The sequence below is a fragment of the Saccoglossus kowalevskii genome, chromosome 7, assembly GCF_978046115.1.
Source record: "Saccoglossus kowalevskii chromosome 7, keSacKowa6.1, whole genome shotgun sequence".
NCBI lineage: Eukaryota > Metazoa > Hemichordata > Enteropneusta > Harrimaniidae > Saccoglossus > Saccoglossus kowalevskii.
This window is the reverse complement of record NC_140647.1, coordinates 1,097,485-1,124,446: the sequence shown is the minus strand read 5'-3', so window position 1 is coordinate 1,124,446 and position 26,962 is coordinate 1,097,485. Positions and strand designations below refer to the sequence as shown.

The 26,962-nt window shown below is 37.5% G+C and overlaps 1 protein-coding gene across 1 annotated transcript in view; it reads left to right on the top strand.

The window, feature by feature from the left end:
* LOC100372853 (polypeptide N-acetylgalactosaminyltransferase 13-like) overlaps window positions 1-26,962 on the top strand; it is a 40,787-nt gene that overhangs the window by 6,563 nt on the left and 7,262 nt on the right. Inside the window, exons 2-4 of the mRNA XM_002741643.4 lie at window positions 22,184-22,401; window positions 24,955-25,121; window positions 25,738-25,993. Coding sequence (XP_002741689.3) covers window positions 22,184-22,401; window positions 24,955-25,121; window positions 25,738-25,993 — 641 coding nt within the window. The remainder of the gene's footprint in view (window positions 1-22,183; window positions 22,402-24,954; window positions 25,122-25,737; window positions 25,994-26,962) is intronic.

The following is a 26,962-nucleotide window of genomic DNA, read 5'->3' as shown; positions in this document are numbered from 1 at the left end:
CCATATTATCATTCTAACGTGGGTTGGTACCTGCTTTGAACATACAGCCATATTATCATTCTAATGTAAGTTGGCACCTGTTTTGAACACACAGCCATATTATCATTCTAACGTAAGTTGGCACCTATTTTGAACACACAGCCATATTATCATTCTAATGTAAGTTGGCACCTGCTTTGAACACACAGCCATATTATCATTCTAACGTGGGTTGGTACCTGCTTTGAACACACAGTCATATTATCATTCTAACGTAAGTTAGCACCTGCTTTGAACACACAGCCATATTATCATTCTAACGTAAGTTGGCACCTGTTTTGAACACACAACCATATTCTCATTCTAACGTGGGTTGGTACCTGCTTTGAACATACAGCCATATTATCATTCTAACGTAAGTTGGCACCTGCTTTGAACACACAGCCATATTATCATTCTAATGTAAGTTGGCACCTGTTTTGAACACACAGCCATATTATCATTCTAACGTAAGTTGGCACCTGTTTTGAACACACAGCCATATTATCATTCTAACGTAAGTTGGCACCTGCTTTGAACACACAGCCATATTATCATTCTAATGTAAGTTGGCACCTGTTTTGAACACACAGCCATATTATCATTCTAACGTAAGTTGGCACCTGCTTTGAACACACAGCCATATTATCATTCTAATGTAAGTTGGCATCTGTTTTGAACATACAGCCACATTATCATTCTAACGTGGGTTGGCACCTGCTTGGAACACACAGCCATATTATCATTCTAACGTAAGTTGGCACCTGCTTTGAACACACAGTCATATTATCATTCTAACGTGGGTTGGTACCTGCTTTGAACACACAGTCGTATTATCATTCTAACGTAAGTTAGCACCTGTTTTGAACACACAGCCATATTATCATTCTAACGTGGGTTGGCACCTGCTTTGAACACACAGTCATATTATCATTCTAACGTAAGTTAGCACCTGCTTTGAACACACAGCCATATTATCATTCTAACGTAAGTTGGCACCTGTTTTGAACACACAACCATATTCTCATTCTAACGTGGGTTGGTACCTGCTTTGAACACACAGCCATATTATCATTCTAACATAAGTTGGCATCTGCTTTGAACACACAGCCATATTATCATTCTAACGTGGGTTGGTACCTGCTTTGAACACACAGCCATATTATCATTCTAATGTAAGTTGGCACCTGTTCTGAACACACAGCCATATTATCATTCTAACGTAAGTAGGCACCTGTTTTGAACACACAGCCATATTATCATTCTAACGTAAGTTGGCACCTGCTTTGAACACACAGCCATATTATCATTCTAATGTAAGTTGGCACCTGTTTTGAACACACAGCCATATTATCATTCTAACGTAAGTTGGCACCTGTTTTGAACACACAGTCATATTATCATTCTAACGTAAGTTGGCACCTGCTTTGAACACACAGCCATATTATCATTCTAACGTAAGTTGGCATCTGCTTTGAACACACAACCATATTCTCATTCTAACGTGGGTTGGTACCTGCTTTGAACATACAGCCACATTATCATTCTAATGTAAGTTGGCACCTGTTTTGTTGTAAGTTGGCACCTGCTTTGAACACACAGCCATATTATCATTCTAATGTAAGTTGGCATCTGTTTTGAACATACAGCCACATTATCATTCTAACGTGGGTTGGCATCTGTTTTGAACATACAGCCACATTATCATTCTAACGTGGGTTGGCACCTGCTTTGAACACACAGCCATATTATCATTCTAATGTAAGTTGGCACCTATTTTGAACACACAGCCATATTATCATTCTAATGTAAGTTGGCACCTGTTTTGAACACACAGCCATATTATCATTCTAACATAAGTTGGCACCTGTTTTGAACACACAGCCATATTATCATTCTAACGTAAGTTTGCACCTGCTTTGAACACACAGCCATATTATCATTCTAATGTAAGTTGGCATCTGTTTTGAACATACAGCCACATTATCATTCTAACGTGGGTCGGCACCTGCTTTGAACACACAGCCATATTATCATTCTAACGTAAGTTGGCACCTATCTTGAACACACAGCCATATTATCATTCTAATGTAAGTTGGCACCTGCTTTGAACACACAGCCATATTATCATTCTAACGTGGGTTGGTACCTGCTTTGAACACACAGTCGTATTATCATTCTAACGTAAGTTAGCACCTGTTTTGAACACACAGCCATATTATCATTCTAACGTGGGTTGGCACCTGCTTTGAACACACAGTCATATTATCATTCTAACATAAGTTAGCACCTGCTTTGAACACACAGCCATATTATCATTCTAACGTAAGTTTGCACCTGTTTTGAACACACAACCATATTCTCATTCTAACGTGGGTTGGTACCTGCTTTGAACATACAGCCATATTATCATTCTAACGTAAGTTGGCATCTGCTTTGAACACACAGCCATATTATCATTCTAACGTGGGTTGGTACCTGCTTTGAACATACAGCCATATTATCATTCTAATGTAAGTTGGCACCTGTTTTGAACACACAGCCATATTATCATTCTAACATAAGTTGGCACCTGTTTTGAACACACAGCCATATTATCATTCTAACGTAAGTTGGCACCTGCTTTGAACACACAGCCATATTATCATTCTAATGTAAGTTGGCACCTGTTTTGTTGTAAGTTGGCACCTGCTTTGAACACACAGCCATATTATCATTCTAATGTAAGTTGGCATCTGTTTTGAACATACAGCCACATTATCATTCTAACGTGGGTTGGCATCTGTTTTGAACATACAGCCACATTATCATTCTAACGTGGGTTGGCACCTGTTTTGAACACACAGCCATATTATCATTCTAATGTAAGTTGGCACCTATTTTGAACACACAGCCATATTATCATTCTAATGTAAGTTGGCACCTGCTTTGAACACACAGCCATATTATCATTCTAACGTGGGTTGGTACCTGCTTTGAACACACAGTCGTATTATCATTCTAACGTAAGTTAGCACCTGTTTTGAACACACAGTCATATTATCATTCTAACGTAAGTTAGCACCTGCTTTGAACACACCGCCATATTATCATTCTAACGTAAGTTGGCACCTGTTTTGAACACACAACCATATTATCATTCTAACGTTAGTTGGCACCTGTTTTGAACACACAACCATATTCTCATTCTAACGTGGGTTGGTACCTGCTTTGAACATACAGCCATGGGAGGCAAAGGCAGGCAGGCTGTGTCACGTTGTTCATGTCGCTCCAGAAAAACGTTAAATTTTCTTGCACGCCAGTAAGCAGTTACTGCACTATTACCGACACTTGAACAGCAATGAGGTGTGACGACTGTGGTGCAACAATGAAAACTGTAAAGCTTTGCCAGGGAGATCTTAATCTCTGCAAAAAATGTGAATCAACTCGATTCCCATCGACATCACCACCCAAGATGGCTGCCAAGGGAGAACAAAGCTTGCCACACCCTGACGTATCAAAACAGGACACCATACAGGAAACACTACTCGAACTAACATCGAAGGTGGAATCGTTTGCAGATGTTCAAACCAAACTAGCAAATCTTCAAAAGTCAGTCACATATGTATGTGACTTTTTTGAGGACTTCAAAACCCAGTTGATTAGCCTCAAAAATGAAAACAAAGATCTACGAACTCAGCTAGCTAGAACGCAAGTGGATTTGAACGATCTACAGCAATACACACGCCGCAATAACATTGAAATTAAAGGAATCCCTGTTATGGAAGACGAAGACACCGACGACATAGTAATTAAGGTCGCGTCGTCCGTTGGAGTTGAGATCACCCGCGGCGACATCGACATCTCACATCGTCTACCAAGCAGATCTACTCGCCATGACTACAATCAACTGGAAGAAACACGACATTCAACGATTATTGCGAAGTTTACAAGACGTACTGTGCGTAACAAAATATACAGTTCCAGAAAATACCTGAAAAACAAAACCACAAATGATATTGTTAATACCGGCAGCAATCCAATTTACCTCAACGAAAACCTGACTTCATTGAACAAACAACTATTCTACAGCGCAAATCAAAGACGCAAAGCAGCTCAATATCGCTACATATGGACCAACGCTGGTAAAATATATGTAAGGAAGGACAAAGGTGAACCAGTGATAAGTATAACACAACTTAGTGACATTCACCGCATCATGTAACTGTATTCAGTTTAAGCATCCATTATTATCATTATCCACAACCATGGATTCAACACCTTTAAAGTACAATTGTAATTCATATACTGTTAACCAATTCAATAACAGTCTTAATTCTTCCTCACAATCATGTGCTTTTATTCACCTGAATATTAGATCACTGTCCAAACATTTTGATGAGCTAACAACTTTTCTTAATGTATTGGAGAGAACATTTATGTTTTTTGGCCTCAGTGAAACCTGGCTGCATTCTGAGACTAATTGCGATTTATATAATATTCCAGCTTACAACTTGATCCCCAATCACAGAGATAACTTACGGGGTGGTGGTGTGGCACTGTATATTCATAGCTCTTTGTCTTCCACCCCTATTGACATTAATATTATGCACTGTGAATCGGTCTTTGTGGAAACTACCATTAACAACAAAACAGTTATCATAGGTGTTAATTACAGAAAACCCAATACTCCCTATTCAGAATTCCTCAACAGTTTAGAAGCATGTCTAGATCAGCTGTCTGCTAGTGGTAATGAATGCATTATCCTTGGCGATGTGAACATTGACACCTCTTCAGATTCACCATCTGCCTCCCAATATCTAACATTAACAAGTACTTACAATTTTACCCAGGTAATTAACATCCCAACACGCGTCACTGACAACACAAGCACGACCATCGATCACCTCCTTACTAACATTACAAATTATTTCTTCGATTGCGGTACTATTCAAACCGATATTACTGACCACTACCCCATATTTGGTGTCATTGAACGTCTTAATCACGTGTTTCAGACAGATAATCATGTTCAGAAATACGATTTTTCCTACTATAATAAAGACCGGTTTTTGACCGACTTAAGTGATGCATCTTGGCAGTCAGTTTATAATTGTACCGATCCTAATGTCGCGTACACAATATTTTATAATATTTACTACGGTATTTCATCTAAACATCTTCCAATTAAAACCATTCACGTAAAATCTAAATCTCTTCGAAAAACCTGGCTATCCCAAGGTCTCCTTAAATCGGTCAAAACCAAACATAAATTATTTGGCAAATTGAAAAACAAACCAACTGATATTAAATTGTTAAAAAAATATAAAACCTACAGAAACTTGTTAACTAAATTACTAAAATTGGCCAAGAAACGGTATTATTCAAACAAATTTTCAGCATCCCGTGGCAATAGCAACAAAACATGGCAAGTGGTCAACGAAGTCCTTAATAAGTCTAATCGTTCAACTGTTCCACAGAAATTAATTTCAGGCAATTCTGGCAAAATACTGACCACTAGTTCAGATATTGCAGATGAGTTCAATGACCACTTTGTTAATATCGGTCCAAATCTTGCCGCTCAAATTACTAGCTCTGGTGATTTCATTGATTACCTCACTGGCAATTTTCTAAACTCTTTCTTCTTTCATCCTGTAAGCGACATCGACGTTTTCAAAGAAATTATTTCCCTTGACCCGAAAAAATCTGTTGGACATGACAGCATTCACCCAAAACTAGCAAGAGACGCCGCGCACCTAATCTCTCATCCTCTCGCACATATTATCAATTGTTCACTGAGCCAAGGCATTTTTCCAGACTCTCTCAAAACTGCTAAAATTACCCCAATTTATAAAAAAGGACCTACTACAGATACCAACAATTACAGACCCATATCTATCCTGCCTACATTTAGTAAAATTGTTGAATCAATTGTTAATAAACAGCTGATTAATTTCATAGAGAAAAAAAATATACTTATCAAAACACAATTTGGTTTTCGTAAAAAACACAGCGCAACACTTGCCCTAGCCGACCTGATCTCAGACATAGCCGAGAAACTGGACAAAGGTTATATTACTTTTGGAATTTTTATCGACCTGAAAAAAGCCTTACTATAGATCACAATATTCTGTTCCACAAATTACAATATTATGGGATCAGAGGGCTCCCGCTACTCTGGTTTAAAAACTACCTTTCTGTCCGTTATCAATCAGTGAAAATTAACAATATTACATCTAAATATAAACCAATAAAGTGTGGTGTTCCACAAGGATCGATTCTTGGCCCACTTGTATTCCTAATTTACATTAATGATATCAATAACTCAACTAATGCTTTTGACTTTCGCCTATTTGCAGACGATACTAACCTCTTTCAGTATATTAAAAGTAACACAATCAAACTTGCACATACTAACAACGATTTTCAAAGAGTCTGTGAATGGTGCAGTGCCAACAAACTTACAGTCAATGTAGAAAAAACCAAATGCATGACTATTAAAACGCCTCATAAACACCTGGGCATTGAGGGCAGCTTGGATATAAATGGGTTTGAGATAGAGGGCGTTTGTTCAATCAATTATCTTGGCGTGTCCATTGACCAGCACCTCAACTGGAAACCTCACATTGAAAAAGTAAAAAAAATAATTGCCCAAAAGTTGGTATTATCTCCCAGATCAGACATTATGTGCCCAAATCAGTTTTACTTTTGTTATACAATTCCCTGATTCTCCCGCATATTAGTTATTGTTTAGAAGTATGGGGAAACGCCTATCATACACTATTAGAGCCTATTCTTCTTTTGCAAAAGAAAGTTGTACGGCTTATCTCATTTGCTGTTTACAATGCACATACTGCCCCTCTATTTAAAAAACTGGGCATACTTGATATTCACAAGTTGTGTAAATTTAAGATATGTCTGTTCATTTATGATCTGAAAAGCAACCGCTATGCCCATACTATCAATGACTATCTCTCCCCTCTACCTCATTTATATCCAACACGACTTGCGTCAGGTAATAACTACTATGTCCCCAGGATGAATCTTTCACTTTCCCAACATACTTTAAAATATACAGCCGTAAAACATTGGAATTCTCTACCTGAGCCAATCAAACAAATTACTAATAGAATAACTTTCAAAAGTTCCCTAAAACAACATATACTGAACACCGTACTTTAATATTTAAATACTAGCTTTATCATATGTATGATACATATATTATTTGCAGCTAAACTTTATTTGTACTTGCCCACGATTGTTCCACTAATAATATGATGTGCAGAGTAGCGCATTAACAGCTCCATTTTTTTTCTTTCTTTTTTTCTCTCATTTTTTTTATTATTATTATTTTACTTATTTATTTCTGGAGATTTTGTTTGTTTTTTTTGTTTGTATGCGTATATATGTATGTGTGTGCACGTGTATGTGCGTGTATATATATATATATATATATATGTATATAGCCTGCATAGAAATGTATATTGGTTAGGATTGGGCCACAGACTAGATTAGTTCGGATGAACTACCTCTGTGGTCCACACCAAGAAATTATTATTATTATTATTATTATTATTATTATTATTATTATTATTATTATTATTATTATTATTATTATTATTATTATTATTATTATTATTATTATTATTATTATTATAAGATTACTAGAATTGTTATTATTATTGGTGAAAAAAATAAAAAATAAAATCAAATATTATCATTCTAACGTAAGTTGGCATCTGCTTTGAACACACAGCCATATTATCATTCTAACGTGGGTTGGTACCTGCTTTGAACACACAGCCATATTATCATTCTAACGTAAGTTGGCACCTGTTTTGAACACACAGCCATATTATCATTCTAACGTAAGTTAGCACCTGCTTTGAACATACAGCCATATTATCATTCTAACGTAAGTTAGCACCTGCTTTGAACACACAGCCATATTATCATTCTAACGTGAGTTGGTACCTGCTTTGAACACACAGCCATATTATCATTCTAATGTAAGTTGGCACCTGCTTTGAACACACAGCCATATTATCATTCTAACGTGGGTTGGCACCTGCTTTGAACACACAGTCATATTATCATTCTAACGTAAGTTAGCACCTGCTTTGAACACACAGCCATATTATCATTCTAACGTAGGTTGGTACCTGCTTTGAACACACAGCCATATTATCATTCTAATGTAAGTTGGCACCTGTTTTGAACACACAGCCATATTATCATTCTAACGTGGGTTGGCACCTGCTTTGAACACACAGTCATATTATCATTCTAACGTAAGTTAGCACCTGTTTTGAACACACAGCCATATTATCATTCTAACGTAAGTTGGCACCTGCTTTGAACACACAGCCATATTATCATTCCAATATAAGTTGGCATCTGTTTTGAACATACAGCCATATTATCATTCTAACGTGGGTTGGCACCTGCTTTGAACACACAGCCATATTATCATTCTAACATAAGTTAGCACCTGCTTTGAACATACAGCCATATTATAACTCTAACGTAAGTTGGCACCTGTTTTGAACACACAGCCATATTATCATTCTAACGTGGGTTGGCACCTGCTTTGAACACACAGTCATATTATCATTCTAACGTAAGTTAGCACTTGCTTTGAACACACAGCCATATTATCATTCTAATGTAAGTTGGCACCTGTTTTGAACACACAGCCATATTATCATTCTAACGTAAGTTGGCACCTGTTTTGAACACACAGCCATATTATCATTCTAACATAAGTTAGCACCTGCTTTGAACATACAGCCATATTATAATTCTAACGTAAGTTGGCACCTGTTTTGAACACACAGCCATATTATCATTCTAACGTGGGTTGGCACCTACTTTGAACATACAGCCATATTATAATTCTAACGTAAGTTGGCACCTGTTTTGAACACACAGCCATATTATCATTCTAACGTGGGTTGGCACCTGCTTTGAACACACAGTCATATTATCATTCTAACGTAAGTTAGCACCTGCTTTGAACACACAGCCATATTATCATTCTAATGTAAGTTGGCACCTGTTTTGAACACACAGCCATATTATCATTCTAACGTAAGTTGGCACCTGTTTTGAACACACAGCCATATTATCATTCTAACGTAAGTTGGCACCTGTTTTGAACACACAGCCATATTATCATTCTAACATAAGTTAGCACCTGCTTTGAACATACAGCCATATTATAATTCTAACGTAAGTTGGCACCTGTTTTGAACACACAGCCATATTATCATTCTAACGTGGGTTGGCACCTGCTTTGAACACACAGTCATATTATCATTCTAACGTAAGTTAGCACCTGCTTTGAACACACAGCCATATTATCATTCTAATGTAAGTTGGCACCTGTTTTGAACACACAGCCATATTATCATTCTAACATAAGTTAGCACCTGCTTTGAACATACAGCCATATTATAATTCTAACGTAAGTTGGCACCTGTTTTGAACACACAGCCATATTATCATTCTAACGTGGGTTGGCACCTGCTTTGAACACACAGCCATATTATCATTCTAACATAAGTTAGCACCTGCTTTGAACATACAGCCATATTATAATTCTAACGTAAGTTGGCACCTGTTTTGAACACACAGCCATATTATCATTCTAACGTGGGTTGGCACCTGCTTTGAACACACAGTCATATTATCATTCTAACGTAAGTTAGCACCTGCTTTGAACACACAGCCATATTATCATTCTAACGTGGGTTGGCACCTGCTTTGAACACACAGCCATATTATCATTCTAACGTAAGTTGGCACCTGTTTTGAACACACAACCATATTATCATTCTAACGTAAGTTGGCACCTGTTTTGAACACACAACCATATTCTCATTCTAACGTGGGTTGGTACCTGCTTTGAACACACAGCCATATTATCATTCTAACGTAAGTTGGCATCTGTTTTGAACATACAACCATATTCTCATTCTAACGTAAGTTGGCACCTGTTTTGAACATACAGCTATATTATCATTCTAACGTAAGTTGGCACCTGCTTTGAACATACAGCCATATTATCATTCTAACGTAAGTTGGCATCTGTTTTGAACATACAACCATATTCTCATTCTAACGTAAGTTGGCACCTGTTTTGAACATACAGCTATATTATCATTCTAACGTAAGTTGGCACCTGCTTTGAACACACAGTCATATTATCATTCTAACGTAAGTTGGCATCTGTTTTGAACATACAACCATATTCTCATTCTAACGTAAGTTGGCATCTGTTTTGAACATACAACCATATTCTCATTCTAACGTAAGTTGGCACCTGTTTTGAACATACAGCTATATTATCATTCTAACGTAAGTTGGCATCTGTTTTGAACATACAACCATATTCTCATTCTAACGTAAGTTAGCACCTGCTTTGAACATACAGCTATATTATCATTCTAATGTAAGTTGGCACCTGCTTTGAACATACAGCCATATTATCATTCTAACGTAAGTTGGCATCTGTTTTGAACATACAACCATATTCTCATTCTAACGTAAGTTAGCACCTGCTTTGAACATACAGCTATATTATCATTCTAATGTAAGTTGGCACCTGCTTTGAACACACAGCCATATTATCATTCTAACGTTAGTTGGCACCTGTTTTGAACACACAGCCATATTATCATTCTAACGTAAGTTGGCACCTGCTTTGAACACACAGTCATATTATCATTCTAACGTAAGTTGGCACCTGTTTTGAACACACAACCATATTATCATTCTAACGTAAGTTGGCACCTGTTTTGAACACACAACCATATTCTCATTCTAACGTGGGTTGGTACCTGCTTTGAACACACAGCCATATTATCATTCTAACGTAAGTTGGCATCTGTTTTGAACACACAGCCATATTATCATTCTAACGTGGGTTGGCACCTGCTTTGAACACACAGCCATATTATCATTCTAACGTAAGTTGGCACCTGTTTTGAACACACAGCCATATTATCATTCTAACGTGGGTTGGCACCTGCTTTGAACACACAGCCATATTATCATTCTAACGTGGGTTGGTACCTGCTTTGAACATACAGCTATATTATCATTCTAACGTAAGTTGGCACCTGTTTTGAACACACAGCCATATTATCATTCTAATGTAAGTTGGCACCTGTTTTGAACACACAACCATATTCTCATTCTAACGTAAGTTGGCACCTGCTTTGAACACACAGCCATATTATCATTCTAATGTAAGTTGGCACCTGTTTTGAACACACAACCATATTCTCATTCTAACGTAAGTTGGCACCTGCTTTGAACACACAGCCATATTATCATTCTAATGTAAGTTGGCACCTGTTTTGAACACACAACCATATTATCATTCTAACGTAAGTTGGCACCTGTTTTGAACACACAGCCATATTATCATTCTAATGTAAGTTGGCACCTGTTTTGAACACACAGCCATATTATCATTCTAACGTAAGTTGGCACCTGCTTTGAACACACAGCCATATTATCATTCTAATGTAAGTTGGTACCTGTTTTGAACACACAGCCATATTATCATTCTAATGTAAGTTGGTACCTGTTTTGAACACACAGCCATATTATCATTCTAATGTAAGTTGGTACCTGTTTTGAACACACAGCCATATTATCATTCTACCGTAAGTTGGCACCTGCTTTGAACACACAGCCATATTATCATTCTAACGTGGGTTGGCACCTGCTTTGAACACACAGCCATATTATCATTCTAACGTGGGTTGGTACCTGCTTTGAACATACAGCTATATTATCATTCTAACGTAAGTTGGCACCTGTTTTGAACACACAGCCATATTATCATTCTAACGTGGGTTGGTACCTGTTTTGAACACACAGTCATAATATCATTCTAATGTAAGTTGGCACCTGTTTTGAACACACAGTCATATTATCATTCTAACGTGGGTTGGTACCTGCTTTGAACACACAGCCATATTATCATTCTAACGTAAGTTGGCACCTGTTTTGAACACACAGCCATATTATCATTCTAACGTAAGTTGGCACCTGTTTTGAACACACAGCCATATTATCATTCTAACGTGGGTTGGTACCTGTTTTGAACACACAGTCATATTATCATTCTAATGTAAGTTGGCACCTGTTTTGAACACACAGTCATATTATCATTCTAACGTGGGTTGGTACCTGCTTTGAACACACAGCCATATTATCATTCTAACGTAAGTTGGCACCTGTTTTGAACACACAGTCATATTATCATTCTAACGTAAGTTGGCACCTGTTTTGAACACACAGCCATATTATCATTCTAACGTGGGTTGGTACCTGTTTTGAACACACAGTCATATTATCATTCTAACGTAAGTTGGCACCTGCTTTGAACACACAGTCATATTATCATTCTAACGTAAGTTAGCACCTGCTTTGAACACACAGCTATATTATCATTCTAACGTAAGTTAGCACCTGCTTTGAACACACAGTCATATTATCATTCTAACGTAAGTTAGCACCTGCTTTGAACACACAGCTATATTATCATTCTAACGTAAGTTGGCACCTGCTTTGAACACACAGCTATATTATCATTCTAACGTAAGTTAGCACCTGCTTTGAACACACAGCTATATTATCATTCTAACGTAAGTTGGCACCTGCTTTGAACATACAGCTATATTATCATTCTAACGTAAGTTGGCACCTGTTTTGAACACACAACCATATTATCATTCTAACGTAAGTTGGCACCTGTTTTGAACACACAACCATATTCTCATTCTAACGTGGGTTGGTACCTGCTTTGAACACACAGCCATATTATCATTCTAACGTAAGTTGGCATCTGTTTTGAACATACAACCATATTCTCATTCTAACGTAAGTTGGCACCTGTTTTGAACATACAGCTATATTATCATTCTAACGTAAGTTGGCATCTGTTTTGAACATACAACCATATTCTCATTCTAACGTAAGTTGGTACCTGCTTTGAACATACAGCTATATTATCATTCTAATGTAAGTTGGCACCTGCTTTGAACACACAGTCATATTATCATTCTAACGTAAGTTGGCACCTGTTTTGAACACACAACCATATTATCATTCTAACGTAAGTTGGCACCTGTTTTGAACACACAACCATATTCTCATTCTAACGTGGGTTGGTACCTGCTTTGAACACACAGCCATATTATCATTCTAACGTAAGTTGGCATCTGTTTTGAACACACAGCCATATTATCATTCTAACGTGGGTTGGCACCTGCTTTGAACACACAGCCATATTATCATTCTAACGTAAGTTGGCACCTGTTTTGAACACACAGCCATATTATCATTCTAACGTGGGTTGGCACCTGCTTTGAACACACAGCCATATTATCATTCTAACGTGGGTTGGTACCTGCTTTGAACATACAGCTATATTATCATTCTAACGTAAGTTGGCACCTGTTTTGAACACACAGCCATATTATCATTCTAACGTGGGTTGGTACCTGTTTTGAACACACAGTCATATTATCATTCTAACGTAAGTTGGCACCTGCTTTGAACACACAGTCATATTATCATTCTAACGTAAGTTAGCACCTGCTTTGAACACACAGCTATATTATCATTCTAACGTAAGTTGGCACCTGCTTTGAACATACAGCTATATTATCATTCTAACGTAAGTTGGCACCTGTTTTGAACACACAGCCATATTCTCATTCTAACGTGGGTTGGTACCTGCTTTGAACACACAGCCATATTATCATTCTAACGTAAGTTGGCATCTGTTTTGAACACACAGCCATATTATCATTCTAACGTGGGTTGGCACCTGCTTTGAACACACAGCCATATTATCATTCTAACGTGGGTTGGTACCTACTTTGAACATACAGCCATATTATCATTCTAACGTAAGTTGGCATCTGTTTTGAACACACAGCCATATTATCATTCTAACGTGGGTTGGCACCTGTTTTGAACACACAGCCATATTATCATTCTAACGTGGGTTGGCACCTGCTTTGAACATACAGCCATATTATCATTCTAACGTAAGTTGGCACCTGCTTTGAACACACAGCCATATTATCATTCTAACGTAAGTTGGCACCTACTTTGAACACACAGCCATATTATCATTCTAATGTAAGTTGGCACCTGCTTTGAACACACAGCCATATTATCATTCTAACGTGGGTTGGCACCTGTTTTGAACACACAGCCATATTATCATTCTAACGTAAGTTGGCACCTGTTTTGAACACACAGCCATATTATCATTCTAACGTAAGTTGGCATCTGCTTTGAACACACAGCCATATTATCATTCTAATGTAAGTTGGCACCTATTTTGAACACACAGCCATATTATCATTCTAACGTAAGTTGGCACCTATTTTGAACACACAGCCATATTATCATTCTAATGTAAGTTGGCACCTGTTTTGAACACACAGCCATATTATCATTCTAACGTAAGTTGGCACCTGTTTTGAACACACAGCCATATTATCATTCTAATGTAAGTTGGCACCTGCTTTGAACACACAGCCATATTATCATTCTAACGTGGGTTGGTACCTGCTTTGAACACACAGCCATATTATCATTCTAACGTAAGTTGGCACCTGTTTTGAACACACAGCCGTATTATCATTCTAACGTTAGTTGGCACCTGCTTTGAACACACAGCCATATTATCATTCTAACGTAAGTTGGTACCTGCTTTGAACACACAGCCATATTATCATTCTAACGTAAGTTGGCACCTGTTTTGAACACACAGCCATATTATCATTCTAACGTAAGTTGGCACCTGTTTTGAACACACAGACATATTATCATTCTAACGTGGGTTGGTACCTGCTTTGAACACACAGCCATATTATCATTCTAACGTAAGTTGGCACCTGTTTTGAACACACAACCATATTCTCATTCTAACGTGGGTTGGTACCTGCTTTGAACACACAGCCATATTATCATTCTAACGTAAGTTGGCATCTGCTTTGAACACACAGTCATATTATCATTCTAACGTGGGTTGGTACCTGCTTTGAACATACAGCCATATTATCATTCTAACGTAAGTTGGCACCTGCTTTGAACACACAGCCATATTATCATTCTAATGTAAGTTGGCACCTGCTTTGAACACACAGCCATATTATCATTCTAACGTGGGTTGGCACCTGTTTTGAACACACAGCCATATTATCATTCTAACGTAAGTTGGCACCTGTTTTGAACACACAGCCATATTATCATTCTAACGTAAGTTGGCACCTGCTTTGAACACACAGCCATATTATCATTCTAATGTAAGTTGGCACCTATTTTGAACACGCAGCCATATTATCATTCTAACGTAAGTTGGCACCTATTTTGAACACACAGCCATATTATCATTCTAATGTAAGTTGGCACCTGTTTTGAACACACAGCCATATTATCATTCTAACGTAAGTTGGCACCTGTTTTGAACACACAGCCATATTATCATTCTAACGTAAGTTGGTACCTGCTTTGAACACACAGCCATATTATCATTCTAACGTAAGTTGGCACCTGTTTTGAACACACAGCCATATTATCATTCTAACGTAAGTTGGCACCTGTTTTGAACACACAGACATATTATCATTCTAACGTGGGTTGGTACCTGCTTTGAACACACAGCCATATTATCATTCTAATGTAAGTTGGCACCTGTTTTGAACACACAGCCATATTATCATTCTAACGTAAGTTGGCACCTGTTTTGAACACACAGCCATATTATCATTCTAACGTGGGTTGGTACCTGCTTTGAACACACAGCCATATTATCATTCTAATGTATGTTGGCACCTGTTTTGAACACACAGCCATATTATCATTCTAACGTAAGTTGGCACCTGTTTTGAACACACAGCCATATTATCATTCTAATGTAAGTTGGCACCTGTTTTGAACACACAGCCATATTATCATTCTAACGTAAGTTGGCACCTGTTTTGAACACACAGCCATATTATCATTCTAACGTAAGTTGGCACCTGCTTTGAACACACAGCCATATTATCATTCTAACGTGGGTTGGTACCTGCTTTGAACACACAGCCATATTATCATTCTAATGTATGTTGGCACCTGTTTTGAACACACAGCCATATTATCATTCTAACGTAAGTTGGCACCTGTTTTGAACACACAGCCATATTATCATTCTAATGTAAGTTGGCACCTGTTTTGAACACACAGCCATATTATCATTCTAACGTAAGTTGGCACCTGCTTTGAACACACAGCCATATTATCATTCTAATGTAAGTTGGCATCTGTTTTGAACATACAGCCACATTATCATTCTAACGTGGGTTGGCACCTGCTTTGAACACACAGCCATATTATCATTCTAACGCAAGTTAGCACCTGCTTTGAACACACAGCCATATTATCATTCTAACGTAAGTTGGCACCTGTTTTGAACACACAGCCATATTATCATTCTAACGTGGGTTGGCACCTGCTTTGAACACACAGTCATATTATCATTCTAACGTAAGTTAGCACCTGCTTTGAACACACAGTCATATTATCATTCTAACGTGGGTTGGTACCTGCTTTGAACACACAGCCATATTATCATTCTAACGTAAGTTGGCACCTGTTTTGAACACACAGCCATATTATCATTCTAATGTAAGTTGGCACCTGCTTTGAACACACAGCCATATTATCATTCTAACGTGGGTTGGTACCTGCTTGGAACACTCAGCCATATTATCATTCTAACGTAAGTTGGCACCTGCTTGGAACACACAGCCATATTATCATTCTAACGTAAGTTGGCACCTGCTTTGAACACACAGCCATATTATCATTCTAATGTAAGTTGGCACCTGCTTTGAACACACAGTCATATTATCATTCTAACGTGGGTTGGCACCTGCTTTGAACACACAGCCATATTATCATTCTAACGTAAGTTGGCACCTGTTTTGAACACACAGCCATATTATCATTCTAACGTAAGTTGGCACCTGTTTTGAACACACAGCCATATTATCATTCTAATGTAAGTTGGCACCTGTTTTGAACACACAGCCGTATTGTCATTCTAACGTTAGTTGGCACCTGCTTTGAACACACAGCCATATTATCATTCTAACGTAAGTTGGTACCTGCTTTGAACACACAGCCATATTATCATTCTAACGTAAGTTGGAACCTGTTTTGAACACACAGCCATATTATCATTCTAACGTAAGTTGGCACCTGTTTTGAACACACAGCCATATTATCATTCTAACGTAAGTTGGCACCTGTTTTGAACACACAGCCATATTATCATTCTAACGTGGGTTGGTACCTGCTTTGAACACACAGCCATATTATCATTCTAATGTAAGTTGGCACCTGTTTTGAACACACAGCCATATTATCATTCTAACGTAAGTTGGCACCTGCTTTGAACACACAGCCATAGTATCATTCTAATGTAAGTTGGCACCTGTTTTGAACACACAGCCATATTATCATTCTAACGTGGGTTGGCACCTGCTTTGAACACACAGCCATATTATCATTCTAATGTAAGTTGGCATCTGTTTTGAACATACAGCCACATTATCATTCTAACGTGGGTTGGCACCTGCTTTGAACACACAGCCATATTATCATTCTAACGTAAGTTAGCACCTGCTTTGAACATACAGCCATATTATCATTCTAACGTAAGTTGGCACCTGTTTTGAACACACAGTCATATTATCATTCTAATGTAAGTTGGCACCTGTTTTGAACACACAGCCATATTATCATTCTTACGTAAGTTGGCACCTGTTTTGAACACACAGCCATATTATCATTCTAATGTAAGTTGGCACCTGCTTTGAACACACAGCCATATTATCATTCTAACGTAAGTTGGCACCTGTTTTGAACACACAGCCATATTATCATTCTAATGTAAGTTGGCACCTGCTTTGAACACACAGCCATATTATCATTCTAACATAAGTTAGCACCTGTTTTGAACACACAGCCATATTATCATTCTTACGTGGGTTGGTACCTGCTTTGAACACACAGCCATATTATCATTCTAACGTAAGTTAGCACCTGTTTTGAACACACAGCCATATTATCATTCTAACGTAAGTTGGCACCTGTTTTGAACACACAGCCATATTATCATTCTAATGTAAGTTGGCACCTGTTTTGAACACACAGCCATATTATCATTCTAACGTAAGTTGGCACCTGCTTTGAACACACAGCCATATTATCATTCTAATGTAAGTTGGCATCTGTTTTGAACATACAGCCACATTATCATTCTAACGTGGGTTGGCACCTGCTTTGAACACACAGCCATATTATCATTCTAACGCAAGTTAGCACCTGCTTTGAACACACAGCCATATTATCATTCTAACGTAAGTTGGCACCTGTTTTGAACACACAGCCATATTATCATTCTAACGTGGGTTGGCACCTGCTTTGAACACACAGTCATATTATCATTCTAACGTAAGTTAGCACCTGCTTTGAACACACAGTCATATTATCATTCTAACGTGGGTTGGTACCTGCTTTGAACACACAGCCATATTATCATTCTAACGTAAGTTGGCACCTGTTTTGAACACACAGCCATATTATCATTCTAACGTAAGTTGGCACCTGCTTTGAACACACAGCCATATTATCATTCTAACGTGGGTTGGTACCTGCTTTGAACACACAGCCATATTATCATTCTAATGTAAGTTGGCACCTGTTTTGAACACACAGCCATATTATCATTCTAACGTAAGTTGGCACCTGCTTTGAACACACAGCCATAGTATCATTCTAATGTAAGTTGGCACCTGTTTTGAACACACAGCCATATTATCATTCTAACGTAAGTTGGCACCTGCTTTGAACACACAGCCATATTATCATTCTAATGTAAGTTGGCATCTGTTTTGAACATACAGCCACATTATCATTCTAACGTGGGTTGGCACCTGCTTTGAACACACAGCCATATTATCATTCTAACGTAAGTTAGCACCTGCTTTGAACATACAGCCATATTATCATTCTAACGTAAGTTGGCACCTGTTTTGAACACACAGCCATATTATCATTCTAACGTGGGTTGGCACCTGCTTTGAACACACAGTCATATTATCATTCTAACGTAAGTTAGCACCTGCTTTGAACACACAGCCATATTATCATTCTAACGTGGGTTGGTACCTGCTTTGAACACACAGCCATATTATCATTCTAATGTAAGTTGGCACCTGTTTTGAACACACAGCCATATTATCATTCTAACGTGGGTTGGCACCTGCTTTGAACACACAGTCATATTATCATTCTAACGTAAGTTAGCACCTGTTTTGAACACACAGCCATATTATCATTCTAACGTAAGTTGGCACCTATTTTGAACACACAGCCATATTATCATTCTAATGTAAGTTGGCACCTGTTTTGAACACACAACCATATTCTCATTCTAACGTGGGTTGGTACCTGCTTTGAACACACAGCCATATTATCATTCTAACGTAAGTTGGCACCTGTTTTGAACACACAGTCATATTATCATTCTAACGTGGGTTGGCACCTGCTTTGAACACACAGCCATATTATCATTCTAACGTAAGTTGGCACCTGTTTTGAACACACAGCCATATTATCATTCTAACGTAAGTTGGCACCTGTTTTGAACACACAGCCATATTATCATTCTAATGTAAGTTGGCACCTGTTTTGAACACACAGCCGTATTATCATTCTAACGTTAGTTGGCACCTGCTTTGAACACACAGCCATATTATCATTCTAACGTAAGTTGGTACCTGCTTTGAACACACAGCCATATTATCATTCTAACGTAAGTTGGAACCTGTTTTGAACACACAGCCATATTATCATTCTAACGTAAGTTGGCACCTGTTTTGAACACACAGCCATATTATCATTCTAACGTAAGTTGGCACCTGTTTTGAACACACAGCCATATTATCATTCTAACGTGGGTTGGTACCTGCTTTGAACACACAGCCATATTATCATTCTAATGTAAGTTGGCACCTGTTTTGAACACACAGCCATATTATCATTCTAACGTAAGTTGGCACCTGCTTTGAACACACAGCCATAGTATCATTCTAATGTAAGTTGGCACCTGTTTTGAACACACAGCCATATTATCATTCTAACGTGGGTTGGCACCTGCTTTGAACACACAGTCATATTATCATTCTAATGTAAGTTGGCACCTGTTTTGAACACACAACCATATTCTCATTCTAACGTGGGTTGGTACCTGCTTTGAACACACAGCCATATTATCATTCTAACGTAAGTTGGCACCTGTTTTGAACACACAGTCATATTATCATTCTAATGTAAGTTGGCACCTGTTTTGAACACACAGCCATATTATCATTCTTACGTAAGTTGGCACCTGTTTTGAACACACAGCCATATTATCATTCTAATGTAAGTTGGCACCTGCTTTGAACACACAGCCATACTATCATTCTAACGTAAGTTGGCACCTGTTTTGAACACACAGCCATATTATCATTCTAATGTAAGTTGGCACCTGCTTTGAACACACAGCCATATTATCATTCTAACATAAGTTAGCACCTGTTTTGAACACACAGCCATATTATCATTCTTACGTGGGTTGGTACCTGCTTTGAACACACAGCCATATTATCATTCTAACGTAAGTTAGCACCTGTTTTGAACACACAGCCATATTATCATTCTAACGTAAGTTGGTACCTGCTTTGAACACACAGCCATATTATCATTCTAACGTTAGTTGGCACCTGTTTTGAACACACAGCCATATTATCATTCTTACGTGGGTTGGTACCTGCTTTGAACACACAGCCATATTATCATTCTAATGTAAGTTGGCACCTGCTTTGAACACACAGTCATATTATCATCCTAACGTAAGTTGGCACCTGCTTAAACATACAGTCATATTTGGTTGTTGTTAAAGAGCCAACAGCCTTGTTTTCAGCATATTTCTCCCTATGATGTTCACATAGTAGTCTTGTAATCTTGTGTATTCATTGATGTACCAATACCATTAGTTTTGCTGGACTAGTGTAATATGGAATAAAATTTATGACAAAACACGCATCTCGTTAAAAAAACAGAGGTTATATGGAATTAGGTCAATCTACAACCCAAATACATATTATAAAACATTGTAACAATTAAAACAGACAATATGGTATTATATAGTGTTTTATTTGATATTACATTTTGATCGTGAGCACGGGATTATGATTTATTGTAAGAAGTCTCGTACTGTGTAACATTGGTTTAGTAACGCACACAATAATATTCGTATCTCAGTTCCAGAATCACATGAAGACTGTAGTCTGATACAAATATATATTCTTCATGCTCTGTTTTGTAACTAACAAGGTAATCGCTAAATGATATACTCAATTATAATGTTGCGATTACATTCATTTTAGTTTATTTTAGCTTGTGTGTTTTGATTATTCATTTACATGTGACATATTTGTTGGAATGAATGATTTGTTTACGTATGTTACTGGGAAAATATGAGAATTCTTCCTGATTCGCCACTGTTTCGAATTATTACGAGTCGCAATAATGTTTAACAAGGGATATGAACACGGCGCAAAAGGGGCGACAACAAATCAAACAATAGTCTGAAACGATCGCCACATTTTTGTCGCGATTGCAATGGGGGGGGTGTAATATTGACCCAGGACAATACCTTCAAATGCCACGTACAAAGTCAGTCTCAAAACATTAACTGAATAAACCTACAATACTATTTTTCAATAACACAATTCGGCCTAATTCGTCGTTTTTATACACAAAAACGACGAATTAGGCCGAATTTTGTTATCGATTGGCTCAATATGACCCCACCGGACCGAATTTTTGTGAAAGATTGGTATTTTTGTCCTGATTTGTAGGAATCTGAAAAGCGCGTTTCACAACTTGTCTCTTATTTAGTTTTATGCGTCATTCAAGATGGCGGCCCCCATATAGTAAATATCGTATTTATTTTATTATAACGTGTGCGCCAGCTGACTGTGCTTGCCACCTTGAGGGATGACATGCAATGGAAAGGAACGTACGACACACACATGAGTCTTGTTTTTTGCAGAATCATGTTCAGCCGGAGACCATGCACCGAGTACAAAATCTAGATGTGACAACAGCACCTCGTAATCCCAAGGGACCAGGAGAGTATGGTGTGTCCGTGATAACGAGGCCAGAGGACGAGGCTAAGGTAAAGACTGGCTGGAAACACGCCTCCTTCAATGAATTCGTCAGTGACATGATATCTGTAGAGCGAGCTATTCCAGATGTAAGACCAGAAGAGTAAGTACGAATCATGTCCATCCAAGTCGGAGGGCGATGCCACAACAATTGTGAACAGGATAATATTGTAACCATTAGTAACATGTGTAATCATGTGATGTTAACACTCCGCCATGCACTGTCTTAAATTAAAATACCATCTGTAATCTGTAAATAATCTAGTCAAGTTCGCGACCAATAGTGCCTAATCTGCCACTGCAACTACAATACAATAACATATTCTAAGTAGGGGACAGAAAAATCACGTTGTTTCTTAGTTTTTATTTTAAATCTAAGAGTTTTTCAGCGGTTATTTAATTGCCATTTAACTTCTCCAATCATTTGGGAGAATGTAGATTCACCTGTATGTTTTATTCATGAACATAGTAGTTATGGCAGCCTAGCTTTCACAAGTTATGCTCATGTGAATCACATTTTTCAATTTTTGAAGTACTGAAAAAAATATAGTATAAAAGTTTAGTTTACTGGTATTTGGAAAATATGCTTGTTAAAAGATCTTTCACCGTTCAAGGACACTAATTGTAGAAAGAATATTAGAATTCGACAATTTTCTAATAATCAAAATCGTAATTTACCTTTTCCAAACAAATTAAAATACTATATTCCTATACGAACAGGTAGAAAATATATAATACCAAATACAGTGAAAATCACAAGTTGGGAAATCTGCTCCAGACAAGCATTACTTGAGAACGCTGATACATTTGGTTTGCATGGTTGCTATGGTAATATACATAACTACTGACTAAAAGAATGATTGGCTTCGGAGCAAATAGTAAATAAATAACTTGATTTTGGATCAGTAGTCTCAGATTTTATTGACAACTTTGCCCTGCCTAGTCATATATATATATACAAATAAAACAAACAAGAAAATTGACATTACGTTTTTGTGGTTAAGGTAAATATAACTGTGCCGCACTGCTTGGTTGTTGATTCGATTGACAACACTCATTATAGAATGGTAGTTATGTTATATTCAAAGATATCGAAATGCATTGGAATAATTCTCCTGTCGATAAAACGGATCTTTTATCTCAGCGGAAGTTATTCCATTAATTATGTGTACGTTATTCTTGATACGACAGTCGGTATTTTTCAGAATTATTTACATTCAGTTTGTTTCCGCATTCCCCCCCCCCCGAATGCAATAAATTTCCTGTCACTTTGTGACTCATTTGTTTCATTACTTTGATTGATAGTAAGAACACAAATGACGGAATTGTGATCATGTTTTTCCGCGTTGCCAAGGCAACGAATTGTAAAGGTGAACTCCTACCACCGAGTGATTATTCAAATACTGTTTATTTCACTCTCTGTTCGCCCTAGACGAACAAAAAGGTTCTCGGGCAAGCAGCCCATCAGATCGTCCAATGATTGGTTAATAATGTTACGCTTCTCTGTAGTACTATGCCCTTTGTAGTTAAATGCGAAAAGCTCACGTAACACAATATCAGTATGTGCTACAGCAAGAATGTTGCCGAACTGGAGCCGGAGCCCACATACAAACGAAGGCACGACAGTTAATGGCATACGTGTATTGCGGTTGCCGCGAATCATCGTCAGCTCATACCACCATTAAGGATTGGTAAATAGAAGCACTGGGAATGGGGTGACGGAATTGAAAATAAATTACATGGAAAAAAATCTTGCAAAAATCACTAACATGAAATCATGGAAAAATATTACACACAGAGGAAAAAATACAGTGACTATTTTGGTTATGTTTCTGTTATCGCCTGGAGTTTCCAATGGTCAACCCTTTCTAGGAACGGCATGTGATTACTAGTCTTGTCGCTACAAACAGCAACTCATACCATAGTACGTACGGGTATGTGATGAGTACTGATGTTACAAATATTGTCAGAAATTCCAATTGCTCAAAGACACATGAAAATACATTTTCAGCACAGACCATCGCCTTAGCACACATGAAAATACATTTTCAGCACAGACCATCGCCTTAGCACACATGAAAATACATTTTCAGCACAGACCATCGCCTTAGCACACATGAAAATGCATGGACTGTGAATTATTCACTCAATTGAGCAAATCTAAGAAAGTACTATTAAAAGCAAACGTATCGATGTGTTCACAGTACTGTCGAAATTTTCTTAATGATCGATCATCGTCGTTTTCCGCGTCCTCTTGGTGGTCCTTGCTTTGGGAGACATTGAACACACACTCTGACCCGAGGAATTGTGCCACCATCGACCGGGCTCACACACCTCACACGACCGTGTTGAAAGCTTATACTAATTCATGGATAAATTTGATAGACGTCAAAATATGGATATAGAATGGGTATTAATTCAGGGCCATATACGTCAATAACCCAAACATTAATTAATCACCATACCAATTCCTAAGCCAACAATTACATAATATATCGATCGCAACTCCATTATTTTTGTCAATGTTATCGATTATTACTAACTAAAATAAATAATTCCCGTCTCTGGTTTATACATGGAAAGATAGGATAGATTGTGATATTGCTGCTAAAATGTGTCATACAGCCAGGTAGATTTATTTATTTATTTATTTCAGATGCCAAGACAAACTGTATTCGGACAGTCTTCCTTCTACAAGTATCATAATATGTTTCACGGAAGAGTCTTGGTCAACGTTGGTTAGGAGTGTACATAGTGTCATCAACCGATCTCCACCACAACTCATCAAGGAAATCATATTAGTCGATGATTTTAGTTCCAGAGGTATTGTCTACTTAACATTTTTGGACGTTGGTGGCGGATCTCAATTGGTGGTATGTTTAATGGACAATTTCTGTTAAAGTGGGTTTTATTTTGCTTGTCTTTGTGACTTCATTGCATTTTTGTTAGCATGTGAAGCACAGTCAGTTTGCGTATGAGTGATAATAAATAAATTCGACTGATTTACGGGGCCAAATATTTACTAAATGGAGCAGCCATCTTGAGTAAGGCTTGACAAAAAGTATATTTCTTTAGTTTCAAGCCATATTCAAGAGTGCTGTCCCATATAGTAAATTTCAGTAAATCGGTTTTTACTTGTACCCAGCTGACTATATGCTGTTAACAGTCCGACTTTGTCATATTTGTCATAAATGGTTGCGTCGATTCAGATTTACGCGCATGTTGCAATGTTTCCACTATTCAACACCATGTACAATCAATCTTTAAAGATTGGGCGATGTATTATTCGGGGAGTGAACTATGGTGTATATCACTGTTAATTAATTCATTTATTTATTTATACATTTAGGTCACATTTATTTTTTAAATTATTTGTTCATTGAGGGTAGTCTGACTTACAATTATTTTGTAATAAATAATATTTATTGATTCAAATCAGAATACCTAAAAGCTCCATTGGATAAATATATGAAGAGGTTCCCGCAGGTTAAAATTTTACGTCTTGAAAATCGAGAAGGTTTGATCCGTGGTAGACTCCGTGGCACGGAGATCGCACAGGGAGAGGTTTTGACGTTTCTAGACTCTCACATCGAGTGTGGCGTTGGTTGGTTAGAACCTATGCTGCAGAGAATTAAAGAAGACCGTAGGAACGTGGTAGCGCCAATGATCGACGGGATTGATGCCACAAAATTCAGGTGAGGGGCGAAATAATTTTAATTATAAGGGTGGGGTGGCTGATAGAATGTGATCGGTGCACATTTTTTTCGCGTTCACTTATCTATATATTTGTCTTTTTCTTGACAAATTTGGAGTGTAGTTGTCAAAGTATATAGCTCAGCGTGGTAGAGATGAAGTACACGGGGTAGTTGACATACCCCCCCCCCACACACACACACACATGTACGGCAGTGGGTAAAACACCAAAATTTAGAATACGTGTGTCAGCCAAGCCTAAACTGCCCCAAAGTTTAGCTGCCTCAAAAATAGGACTCCTTTCATATGTCAGGGTGAGACAAAAGGATTGTTTTAGAGTCAGAGTGTTATGAATAATTGGAACACGTATACATGTATTCAGAGTAGAACAAACGGATCATTTTACAGTCCAAATGTCATGAATAATCATAGCTAATAGAAAACAAAACAAAGACAGCTAATATTCTAGCATAAACCTTAAAATTCATATTTTAAGGTAGAGATGCAAGTTCGTGGGCACTTGGGGGTGAATTTTTTTTTTAGCTTTTTATTATCCAAACAGTCTTGGCTATAGACTGAATAGTGAAACATACTCAAAAGACGATTTTAAAATATAGATAACAGGTGCAAACATTCTCTCTTTTGAATGCTTATCAAGATTTAGCAAGGCTATACATAAATAAAGAAAAGAAACATGGTGAAAAAAAGTAATGACGAGATCTCCATATTGTGCACTATATTTAACTTTTTACAAAACGATAATACATTTAAATTTGGAACTGTTACAGCCATTTTAATTATGAGCACTAGCAAACTTCTTACTGAGTGAATTGTTATACAAATTAGCAATTATCTCAGCTTCGTTTTAGTGCACATCCTAGATTTTTTTTTAAAATAGCTCCTAGACGCTTTGACCTTTTGTTTTGAAATTTTCACAAATGATTGACAATGTGTTTATCTTCAAAACACCG